Below are 12,462 nucleotides of genomic sequence, written 5' to 3' on the forward strand. Positions count from 1 at the left end.
CTGGCACAAACATGCTGAAAATTACGCAGCATTTTTCCCATAATCAGAGGCGCCATGCTTGCAGCACAATACGGCAGGATAGTAGGGTGGGGTCTGCTGGGCGGTCCTTGCAGTGAGGAGAACCGCTTATCCAATCGAAAGCCGCGGAATGATTCGAAACGTCAGACTGACGGGAGATTGGCCAATAGGGCGCAGCAGCCACCGGCGCCGGGTCTTCCCTTGCATATATACCTCTGTCCATCCTCATGTGCGCCATTATCTCTTACATCGACCCCATAACAGTCGAATTGTAAGACTGCTTATCGAGGAGCTTCTGCCAACCTCCACCGCGACTATAACATAACAAAATGGTAAGAACTTTTAAAAAAGCTTTGTTAACAGGCCATACTTGAGGCACACTTAAAAAAAAGAAGAAGGCGGGTGTGATTTGTAAGTTGAGCTCTTATAACGGAGGGTTGCTTTACCTTTAAATGAAAAGTGGGATTTAAAACTGTGTGGCTGATTTTGCTATATAGATATTCAATTTCTTGCAGTGTAGTGTGGGGGGTTTTAGTCCCAGCTTGAGATGGGGAGATGCTCTGACGCCTTTCAATTGGGGGACGTGGCGGGCAGACCGAACAAAAGAGGTTTTCAGGGGTGGACAGAGGGAATAATGGAGGCTTCAGTCCAGCCGGTGACTCTGCGGTATTTTATTCTCTCACTGGCATGACAAAAGCCCCGGTCATCACTAGTCGTGACCGCGACGGGCTGTAAGGGCACGGCACTGGCAGGGAGAATGGCATTAAGCTGTATCAGCTTAAAAAGAATGCCCCACACCCACAGTAACCCAATCCTTAGGGAAAACTGGATGAAAATGCCCTGTCAGCGCGGCAAGCCATTAAAAATGCATGCGAGTAACGGACTCTCCCGGGCTGATAGTTACCGCACTGATGCACAGCCAGCCACCTAGCAGATGTACAGCCGGCAACCTAGTAGTAGTAGTTTTCTGTTATAACGGTTTAGTTTCAGTGATGAGTCGAAATCAGTGGCATTAACATATAGACAGACCTAACACTGAATTAAAATGATCAATTCTCTGATGGCAAAGATGGCGTAACTTGGGGGGGGGGGGCGCGCAAAACCGCATTTTGGGGCTAAACTGGCAAACTTTTGAGCCATTTTTCCACATTTGACTGGTGGTTCAACGCATGCAGTTATTATGCTGTGAAATCAATACCCGTGGGCAGGCCCGGCCCTAACCAATCTGGCGCCCTAGGCAAGATTTTAGGTGGCGCCCCCCTACATCGGCAGTGTAGTGTATGTACTCACAAGAAACTGAATAGCTTTGTCTTTGACCTTTTTTTTTACTTAAAGAAAGCAAATTCACAATCAGAATAATTAACAAGATAAAAAAATATATGAATAAATAAATGAATACAAAAAGTAAAAAATGAATATATGAAATACAATAAATTTTACATACATAAACACAATAAAACGTGTCAACAAGTTGGATAAAATAAATTAAAAATACAATATAAATAAGGCAACAGGAAGACCGCTTGATGCTGCTGCATCATGGCTGGGTTGTGCTGCTGATGCTGCATCACTGGTGGGTTGTGCTGCTGAAGTGGAGGCAGCAGCGGTAGATGTGGTAGATGGCCCAGGGGTGGGATTTAGAAACTTCAACAGTGCATCTGAAGAGAGGAGTATGTGACACCACTGAGTATTAAAGTCTAATAATAAAAACATATGATTCCAGGAATAAAATGAAATGATATAATATAAATGAAAAACCAAAGAGATATATGTATGATGTTAACTGATATGCAAATTAGATTAGATTCAATTTATTGTCATCATTACAGTGAAATGCTGAATAGCAGAATGCAAAGTAACAGTATAATATCATATGAGAATGTTATGTTATGATTATCTTTGACCGAATCACAGCAGTGCTCATATTAAAAAACAGCATTCCCTCTCATGTGATATTGCTTAATTAACACTAATGATGTGCACTTTAATAACTAGGCTTTCAACTATAATATATACAGGGGTGGAAAAGTGACTATTACCTGCAGGGTAAACGTTAGCTAACCAGAAGGCAATAACAATGTAAACAAAAAACACCTGCTTAAAAGATGAATACAAATGAGGAATGGTGGGAAAGGTGGGAGTACTGTAATTACCTAACGTTACATTATTATTTTCCATAACAATTTAGCCCCCTCCACAATATTAACTGACGTTAAAACAGTTAACTAGCTATTTATTGATTAGCAATTAGCGAATCATGTAACATTAGCTTAATGCTAAAAATTTAGGTTACTTTCACATTCAGACAAATAATTTCATGTAGGCTAACGTTACCTACCTCTGTCTTTTTCTCGTTTCTCCTCCTCTTCTTTTCTCTTTTTTCTTCCCTGGGCACCTGACAGTTTTGGCCGTTTTGACATCTTGTGTTGATTTTTTGATGTGGTGACGTCCAAAAGGAACCATGATACGGGAAGGGAGGGGGCGCACCGTGCGGGGATTATTTGTTGTAACAAATAATATTTCTATTAAATAAGCTTTACTTTGCATTTTAATTAACGTGGGATTATTTTTTGTATGTAGAAATAATAGTACCAACTTTTTTTTTTTTTCAACATTTGTGGCACTGGCGTGGCGCCCCCTGATGGACCGCGCCTTTAGCATTTGCCTATACGGCCTATGCCACGGGCCGGCCCTGCCCGTGGGCATTACCACTATGGCTGCCTTGCTTCCTTGACTAAACTTTTCTCCTTTAACGGCTCAACCTTTTCTAATATTCACGCTTCCCAACGAATTTCAACAGCCCCGACGTCATCGGTTGCCAGAGTGAAGGGTTTGTCGCATAGCAACGAGGTTCCAGACACAATCCAGTGCACCTGTTGGGCTGGAAAAAAATAAGACTAGTTGTTGCTAATAAAAGAACATGTTTGGATCAGTAAAAGTGACTCTCACCCAAAACAACTGAATGAAGAAAAACACTTTGAACAGTTTTGTCCTTTGTTTTGTTTGCATAAATAAATTATTTTATTTTTGCATAAATAAATAAATAAATAAATGAATACATTTACAGTTAAATTAACCCCCCCCCCCTTATCGCTTTGTTTTCTTCTCTCCACAGCGTGAGTGTATCTCCATCCACGTTGGTCAGGCTGGTGTCCAGATCGGCAATGCCTGCTGGGAGCTTTACTGCCTGGAACATGGGATCCAGCCGGACGGACAGATGCCCAGTGACAAGACCATTGGAGGAGGAGATGATTCCTTCAACACCTTCTTCAGCGAGACTGGAGCTGGAAAGCACGTCCCCAGAGCTGTTTTTGTGGACCTGGAGCCCACTGTGATCGGTAAGTGTCATCACCGCTCGCTGAACACTAATGTAGGAAAATTAAAACATCTTTAAAGCAAAACTAACGTAATGTTGTTTGCATAGATGAGGTGCGCAGTGGTACCTACCGCCAGCTGTTCCACCCCGAGCAGCTGATCACAGGCAAGGAGGATGCTGCCAATAACTACGCCCGTGGACATTACACCATCGGCAAAGAGATCATTGACCTGGTTCTGGACAGGATCCGCAAACTGGTGGGCTAAATTTATAGCAGCTTGTTTCAACTTTATCTTCAGAAAGACAAATTAAATAAAATAATCACTGGTTGTCATCTCCTCTCTGTCCTCAGGCTGATCAGTGCACTGGTCTTCAGGGCTTCCTGGTGTTCCACAGCTTTGGCGGTGGCACCGGCTCTGGTTTCACCTCCCTGCTGATGGAGCGTCTGTCTGTCGACTACGGCAAGAAGTCCAAGCTGGAGTTCTCCATCTACCCAGCTCCCCAGGTGTCAACTGCTGTGGTGGAGCCCTACAACTCCATCCTGACCACCCACACCACCCTAGAGCACTCTGACTGTGCCTTCATGGTAGATAACGAGGCCATCTACGATATCTGCCGTAGGAACCTCGATATCGAGCGTCCTACTTACACCAACCTGAACAGGCTGATTGGTCAGATTGTGTCCTCCATCACTGCTTCCCTCCGCTTTGATGGTGCCCTCAATGTTGATCTGACAGAGTTCCAGACCAACTTGGTGCCATACCCCCGTATCCACTTCCCCCTGGCCACCTATGCTCCAGTCATCTCTGCAGAGAAGGCTTACCACGAGCAGCTCTCAGTGGCTGAGATCACAAACGCCTGCTTTGAGCCAGCCAATCAGATGGTGAAATGTGACCCTCGTCACGGCAAGTACATGGCCTGCTGCCTTTTGTACCGTGGTGATGTGGTGCCCAAAGATGTCAACGCTGCCATTGCCACCATCAAAACCAAGCGCACCATCCAGTTTGTGGACTGGTGCCCCACTGGTTTCAAGGTTGGCATCAACTACCAGCCCCCCACTGTGGTTCCTGGTGGAGATCTGGCCAAGGTCCAGAGGGCTGTGTGCATGCTGAGCAACACCACTGCTATTGCAGAGGCCTGGGCTCGGCTCGACCACAAGTTCGATCTGATGTACGCTAAGCGTGCCTTTGTTCACTGGTACGTGGGTGAGGGTATGGAGGAGGGAGAGTTCTCTGAGGCCAGAGAGGACATGGCAGCTCTGGAGAAGGATTATGAGGAGGTGGGAGTTGACTCCATTGAGGGTGAGGGAGAGGAGGAAGGAGAGGAGTACTGAAAGGGACCTGAAGGCATTAGTTAAAAAAGAAATATTTGACTAAAATGTTTCCTTTAAAGCATTCCAAATACAAATGTTTTGTCATTTTGGCTGTTCAGTTCTAAACCCTTGGAAATGTCAAGTTTGGCTATGCTCTAAATAAAACCTCTGTGATGAAAAACTGTTTAACTGTTTGTCTTTTAAATATTCAGTGATATTCAAAATGATATTTTCAGAATGATTTTTAAATATTCAGAAACTTTACGACATATTAGTCATGAGTAAGTAGCACAAAAAGGTTTGAATCATGTAATTTAAGATGTTTCAAATTCATATGTTTTTAAACATGCATGTAAAAAGCTGATTAGTTTTCTCAATAGCGTTCCAATCTTTTTTCTTGTAATCGATACATAAATCCTACAGCCGTGTTTATAACTACTGTTCATAAATACAGATTTTAAATATTAGTGTGAACCATTGCTTGAAGTTTCAATAGTTAAAGTCAAGCTAAGAAAATCAGTTTTCAGCAGGTGTTTAAAATTCACCTGCTGAATATCTGAGTGATTCAGCCGACCTGAATGACAAAGGAAGACTCTTTCAAAGCTTAGGTACGACAACTGTAATAGCACCAGCCCGTGTGACCCACCTGCCACAAACTTTAATACAAAAGCAGTAAATTTAGGTCAAGTAATGAATAATATCATAAACTAACCACCTTTGATTAAGTTTTTATATAAATAAATATGTTTATGTAAATATATAACTTGGCTGTTGCCCGCTTGCAGTACCTTTATGGTCCACCAGGGGGCCCCAGCCCACAGTTTAGGAATCCTTGCACTGTGACAAATCTTTAGACCGTAATGAGGATCCTGAGGTTTACAATGCGGTCTTCAAAATTTAATAATTAAATAGTATGAACTGTTAAACTGAAACCTTCAACTCACAATAGATCCATGGTGTGAGACTGGAAGGACACACAAACCCAGCCACCGGTGTAAAGTTTGGGCTAAAGCAAATATGTGGATCCATCTGCTGTGACAACCTCATGGAAAATAAGGCTGCAGCCAAAAGTATTCCACTACAACTAAAATAAAAATACTGAATTGACAGCTGTAGTGAATTACTCTTCAGGTCTGGTAAGTCCACGCAGGAACTATAAGATTAAACTATAAGAGGAACCTCAGATAGGCAGCATTCTCACCTGACCTCCTACTTTACTATTGTATCTAATGAAGCCAAGCAACAGCTTATCCTGACCTTATAAAAACATCTGGAGTTACAAAAGGTACAAAGTACATAAATAAGGTTAGGTGAACATTTTTTTTCCAGGATTTTTAGCCCCACAACCTCTGAAGTACAGGAGATATCCACATGAAATGTTCAGGGCTGAAAAGCACATTTACTGTAGATTTGCTGCTGTGTTTGGGAACTTAGCCAAGCTGTCAGACAGACGGCCTTACATCTGACTCGAGAATACTTTGATATACTGAGGAGCTCATGGGCGACTCAATGACTGCAAGGCGCCCAGGTCCTGTGGCTGCAAAAAAAGCCCAAAATCATCACTCCTCCACCGCCATGCTGACAGTTAATGTTTGTGCTGATTTACTCTTTTTACCAAATACGATTGTGTGCATCGTAGCCAAACATCTCCACTTTGGTCTTGTTTGTCCAAAGGGCTGTTACAGTTCAGATACTAACATAAATTGTGATGTCGTGTTCTTTTTTAGAGATCATGGCAGCCCGTTCCAAACAATCTGTAGTTTTTCCATTTTTTGTTAAATGAATGATGTGTCGTTCATCTGAGGTTGCATTTACCTGCTTTTAAGACCTCGTCTTATCACCCGATATGTAAAGCCTCAAGCGTGATTTATGGTCCCAGTAATGTGTCTGTCTGTGTACAGTGGATGAAAAGGGGTTTTTACACACCACTAATGTGTTTCCAACTGCACATCACTGAATTGAGTGCTGAATGACTTACAAATGGGCCGGAATGGAGGAGGGAGCAACAGCGGACTGGGAAAGGATGAAGCATAAAACGAATGTTAAAGATAAAAAATTAAAGCATGAAAAGTACAAACAGTGGCTGCGGTGGACAGTTTTCAATACTTATTTCCTCTTCAGATCCTTGCACGTTATCACTTTGTTGTTCTCAGCAGATGGCTGATGGACCAACAAACAAGAGTAGCCCACAGACCGGCTGTAACACATATTTTTCACACTGCCTCCATCAACAGCAAACACTCTCAGCATTCCATAACTACCTGCCTTCCCACTATCACAGCTCAAGCATAAAACAAGCATTAGAACTTTCAAGAGTCTATTTTCTTTTTTGGCATGATTGCATTACAGACAAATTGTACATAAAGTAATTATTCTGATGAAAAAGGATGCCTGTTAGTGTTATAGGGATTAATACTGATGTTAAGATGTCGAGCTCATTTTAAACCGTTTGCATTCTGTTTTATCTACAGTGATTTATCATATTCCATAAAATAACATGTTTGTAGTGGCTGTCCTGTGAGGAATACATACCTCCAAAACAGCTTTTATTGAGCTCAGAAAAGCAGCTCAACTACTTGATTAAAGGATTAAAAAGCATAATAAAATATATCGATACATAAAAATTACAGCTGAATTAAAAGGCTTGAGCACTGTGTGACATGGTTAACTGCCAGTATTCACAGGAGGATTACAAATATTAATGAAAAAGTAAGTTTGAGATACTAATACTAATCTGAAAGAGTTTGTGGAGCCTTTGTCTGCTCAGTTTATTAAACAGCAAGAAGCGACTGTGCCACAAGATGGCAGTATAATACAGGGTAGACGCAGAGACTTTGCTTTCACTTTGGGACATTTTAATTTCTGCCTGCCTATTTTTTTTATTTTATTTAACTGAACTGAACTAACTGAACAAAGCACTGCTTACTTTGCTTTGCTTTGCTTGCTCTGATACAACGCCACAGCTGTAGCTGTGACTTCTTCTGGGTCAAAATAAAATTCTAGCCCTTTTTCACTTGCCTTTAAAATTTGAGATTTGTGGAATAGGGGTTGTAAATGTAATTGTAATTTTAAACAGAACTTAGATGTGATTTTCAGGCTTGACATTTTCACGTTTTCTCCCTTTAAAAGTAATGAAGACTCACTGAAAAGGCAAAAATGCAACTTAGAAGACATCATCTTAAAATACCTAAATTTAGGCTTGGGACCTAAATATCCATATAGTATAAAAATATTTTGCATGCATTTCATTAAATATGCTAATAGTAAAAATATCAGCTCATTCCTAAAGTGGTCAGATGGGATTTTTTTCAGTAGAGTTGTATATTGATTTTCAGTCTTTTAGGCTTGCTACCCTTGACAAAGAAGCAGTGTCTTGGAGCCATTTCAGATAGTAGTTTTCTCTAAGCTCAGACATTTTTATTCAGTTTGCCAGTTTTTAAGCATGCTTTTTCTTCTTTTGTCTACCACTTGTCCAATTCCTATAATTTTTTTAAAAACACATTTGCTAAATATTCAGCTAACTCTATGGGAATCACCTGTTGGTGATAAATACCATATTATATCTGTCTAAGTGAATGTTTGGCATTTTATTCCCCCACTGAAACTGGAACAAATAATAAGTGAGTTACTTCGATATGCTTGAATCCTCACAGGTCAGTTTTAAGTGGGTTAATAAACAAACAGAAATTCCTCTGAAATTGATCAGGTATTTGTATTTGTTGTAACTGTTGCTCCCCTATTGGCCAACTGGACAAATAAAGGAAAATAAGGTACATGGACTGGACTGAATGTGAGTGAAAAAAACAGCCAGTGCCCAAAGAAAAACTTTGAAAGACCTTCAGGAAAGTCTGGAGAATTATTGCTCAAGCTCCAGGAGAACTATTGTTACTTAAAAAAAATCTACAAGAAGCCCAGCTCAGGGGAAACAAAGCAAAGAAAAAAGAACGGCTCAAGACTTAATATAGACTTAATGTAATATTACCCTCCATGTTTACTTTTTGTGTAAGTCAGTATGTTTGTGTTTTTACTTTTTCGGGTTTCTGGTTTTGTGGAAAGAAGAATAAGCTGCTGTTTTGAAATGTGTTCTATAAATAAATCTTGCTTGTGACTCTTTGGACCCCGAGCACCAGGTTGGGAGACATAAATCGACATTGTTTAGAGGTACACAGATATTTAAAAACAAGCCCGCAGCACCAAAATGATTCAGGTCTGGTTAAGTAATAATGTCATATGTGATGACAAGTTTCTTTTCTTACAAAAGGTTGTTTTTTTTTTAAATTTTGCTGACAATAATGCTGCCCTTATTTTTGAGGGAGTCTATTGGAGTGGATTTCTAAGTGTCATTTTCTTTATTTGAATACTTCTCCCAACACTCTATATTGTGCTTATAATACTCACTGAATGTCATTTAACTAAATAAAGCAGGACTGGGGAAGTCAAGGTATATCCCACCCTCCAAGATGCAAGTCTCACCATTCTGTAGCCGGGATGAATCTCCTCCAGCCACTTGTACATAAAACCGGCACGTATAGAATCACCAGTTATATTAAAAAACCGCCTAAAACCTTAATTTGCTTCCAAATAGGGGTTTAAAAAGTTTTTTTCCTCGTGAAAACATATCTTTTTCTCTGTTTACTTTAATTGCCATGTCTTTCTCTTACAATGTATCCGATCATATTTGGTAGATGCTGTAAAGTATGAGTGAAAACAGACAATAAAAACTTAAATGTGAAATCACTGGGGGAAAAAAAGCACAGTTCCTGCCTGAAACACACTGCTGGCAGCTGGGATTGCCTCACCTTCCTGAAAAGTTTGTGCCGTGTCAGGCTGAACGTGACGCTTATAATCTAACCAATAGGAATAGGGCTCGTGTGACGTACCCAATCAGATTCAGCGGAGCGTTTCCGGCGGGTGAGCGAGTATAAAACGCCCCGCCCAGAGGCAACGCGTCAGTTACCTCTTACACGGGACTCATAAAGGCCTATTTGTGGGAGCTAACGTTTTTCTCGCTTCCTATTCCTCATTTTAATCCTGAAACTTATCAACGCAAGGAAACATGGTGAGTGTCAAGTTTTTTTTTTTGTTTTTTTTGTCTTTTCCTACAATTAAGTTCAAACTGAAGTTATATCACGTGGTAGCCGGTAATTCAAATCAGCTGAAAGGGTCGTTAAGTTCAGTCGTTACTTTAATAGCTATAAGAAGTTATCATTTCAGGCTGCTAACCAACCCCAGTGTTCAACAGACATTTAGTGTATTTTTGGTGTAGCGTGACGAGGCACAGCCCAAATTCAAGTTCTGCCCCGTCTGTCTGTTTCCGGCTTCTCATGCGCACATTGACCTAGTTGGCAAAGGTCAGCCTGCAGCATTCCTCTGATTAGCGCCTCTCTGAAGAGGCCCGGCCTTTGTGAAGTTGAAGCCACAGACTCAGCAAACAGAAGCAGCTCACTTAAAGTTTATGGGGTTTTTTGTCTTTTGTTTGGTTTGATGTGAAAATGTTTGTTCTCGACACAAAAGATTTGCTTGTTGCTTTGCTTGATGTACATGTGATATTTCTAAAGGGCTCAGATGTTATCAGCCTCAGGGGAGTCATGACTGTGGCATCCCACTGCTAACAAAGAGCCTTATTTATTTTCTTCTTCCTCATTTCTCACATTAGTTCCAGAGACGGCCTCAACATGTGATGAGTAGCTTTCAGCTACTATTGGGATTAAAAAAATAGAATGGATAACAAATGAATGACTACTTTTTTTTTTTTTCCCCCCCTCTCCACAGCGTGAGTGTATCTCGGTGCACGTTGGTCAGGCTGGTGTCCAGATCGGCAATGCCTGCTGGGAGCTTTACTGCCTGGAACATGGGATCCAGCCGGATGGACAGATGCCCAGTGACAAGACCATTGGAGGAGGAGACGATTCCTTCAACACCTTCTTCAGCGAGACTGGAGCTGGAAAGCACGTCCCCAGAGCTGTTTTTGTGGACCTGGAGCCCACTGTCATCGGTAAGTGTCATCACTGCTTGCTGAACAATAATGTAGGAAAATTTAAAAAAATCTTTGAAGCAAAACTAAAGTAATGTTTGCATAGATGAGGTGCGCAGTGGTACCTACCGCCAGCTGTTCCACCCTGAGCAGCTGATCACAGGCAAGGAGGATGCTGCCAATAACTACGCCCGTGGACATTACACCATCGGGAAAGAGATCATTGACCTGGTTCTGGACAGGATCCGCAAACTGGTGGGTGAATTCAAAGCAGCTAGTATAAAATGTATATACGAATTAAATTATTGAATGAAGTAACTCATGCCTGGTTGTCATCTCTTCCTCTCTGTCCTCAGGCTGATCAGTGCACTGGTCTTCAGGGCTTCCTGGTGTTCCACAGCTTTGGCGGTGGCACCGGCTCTGGTTTCACCTCCCTGCTGATGGAGCGTTTGTCTGTCGACTACGGCAAGAAGTCCAAGCTGGAGTTCTCCATCTACCCAGCTCCCCAGGTGTCCACCGCTGTGGTGGAGCCCTACAACTCCATCCTGACCACCCACACCACCCTAGAGCACTCTGACTGTGCCTTCATGGTAGATAACGAGGCCATCTATGATATCTGCCGTAGGAACCTCGATATCGAGCGTCCTACTTACACCAACCTGAACAGGCTGATCAGTCAGATTGTGTCCTCCATCACTGCTTCCCTCCGCTTTGATGGTGCCCTCAATGTTGATCTGACAGAGTTCCAGACCAACTTGGTGCCATACCCCCGTATCCACTTCCCCCTGGCCACCTATGCTCCAGTCATCTCTGCAGAGAAGGCTTACCACGAGCAGCTAACTGTATCTGAGATCACAAACGCTTGCTTTGAGCCAGCCAATCAGTTGGTGAAATGTGACCCTCGTCACGGCAAGTACATGGCCTGCTGCCTTTTGTACCGTGGTGATGTGGTGCCCAAAGATGTCAACGTTGCCATTGCCGCCATCAAAACCAAACGCACCATCCAGTTTGTGGACTGGTGCCCCACTGGTTTCAAGGTTGGCATCAACTACCAGCCCCCCACTGTGGTTCCTGGTGGAGATCTGGCCAAGGTCCAGAGGGCTGTGTGCATGCTGAGCAACACCACTGCTATTGCAGAGGCCTGGGCTCGGCTCGACCACAAGTTCGATCTGATGTACGCTAAGCGTGCCTTTGTTCACTGGTACGTGGGTGAGGGTATGGAGGAGGGAGAGTTCTCCGAGGCCAGAGAGGACATGGCAGCTCTGGAGAAGGATTATGAGGAGGTGGGAACTGATAGCTTGGGAGAGGATGATGAGGGAGAAGAGTATTAAATGACTTAATGGTCCTGTGCCATTTATTTCTGTCATAAATAAAGTTTGTTCAATGACTGCAATTTGTCTTTTCTTTTTAAAATACTATAAAGGGCACTGGATATCAAATTTAGAATTTCAGTTATTAGAGCTTAATCTAACTTGTGTGGAATTAAAGTGCTCACATGATGCTGTAATACTTTCTGGTACGCACCACTTTAGAAGCCAAAAATCTGCAAAGCCCATCCATCACACAAAGGGTTGATCCTTTCTTTTAGGTCAGAACAATCATAATGTTAACCTTTCAAAATTCCCCACTTAATAAAGATCTCATAACTTGATTTCACATTTTTAATCTCATCAGCATCCATCTGTAGAGGCTCTACATCCCAAACCCTGCAAGACCCACTGTGGTTTAATATAATCTAACAGGTTTCTTGTGTGGTTACTAACAGTGTTTGAAAGTAAAACTGATTAAAGTCTAGTCACTTGGGGGCAGTGATGCTCCACAGATGTTCTGAATCAACATGTT

The 12,462-nt window shown here is 42.1% G+C and overlaps 2 protein-coding genes across 2 annotated transcripts; both read left to right on the forward strand.

Moving 5' to 3' along the window:
• The first annotated feature begins 163 nt into the window (after positions 1–163).
• On the forward strand, positions 164–4,827 carry tuba1a (tubulin, alpha 1a). The gene is made up of 4 exons (XM_026153345.2): positions 164–350; positions 3,134–3,356; positions 3,443–3,591; positions 3,687–4,827. The coding sequence occupies exons 1-4, from the start codon at positions 348–350 to the stop codon at positions 4,665–4,667; spliced, it is 1,356 nt and encodes a 451-aa protein (XP_026009130.1). The 5' UTR covers positions 164–347; the 3' UTR covers positions 4,668–4,827.
• A 4,728-nt stretch (positions 4,828–9,555) lies between these two features.
• LOC113012909 (tubulin alpha-1C chain) lies at positions 9,556–12,013 on the forward strand. Its single transcript, XM_026153346.2, has 4 exons — positions 9,556–9,705; positions 10,419–10,641; positions 10,727–10,875; positions 10,977–12,013. Exons 1-4 carry the CDS (start codon positions 9,703–9,705, stop codon positions 11,949–11,951), a joined length of 1,350 nt encoding a protein of 449 aa, XP_026009131.1. The 5' UTR covers positions 9,556–9,702; the 3' UTR covers positions 11,952–12,013.
• The last annotated feature ends 449 nt before the right edge of the window (positions 12,014–12,462 follow it).

The sequence above is a fragment of the Astatotilapia calliptera genome, chromosome 20 (genome assembly GCF_964374335.1).
Source record: "Astatotilapia calliptera chromosome 20, fAstCal68.1, whole genome shotgun sequence".
Taxonomy (NCBI): domain Eukaryota; kingdom Metazoa; phylum Chordata; class Actinopteri; order Cichliformes; family Cichlidae; genus Astatotilapia; species Astatotilapia calliptera.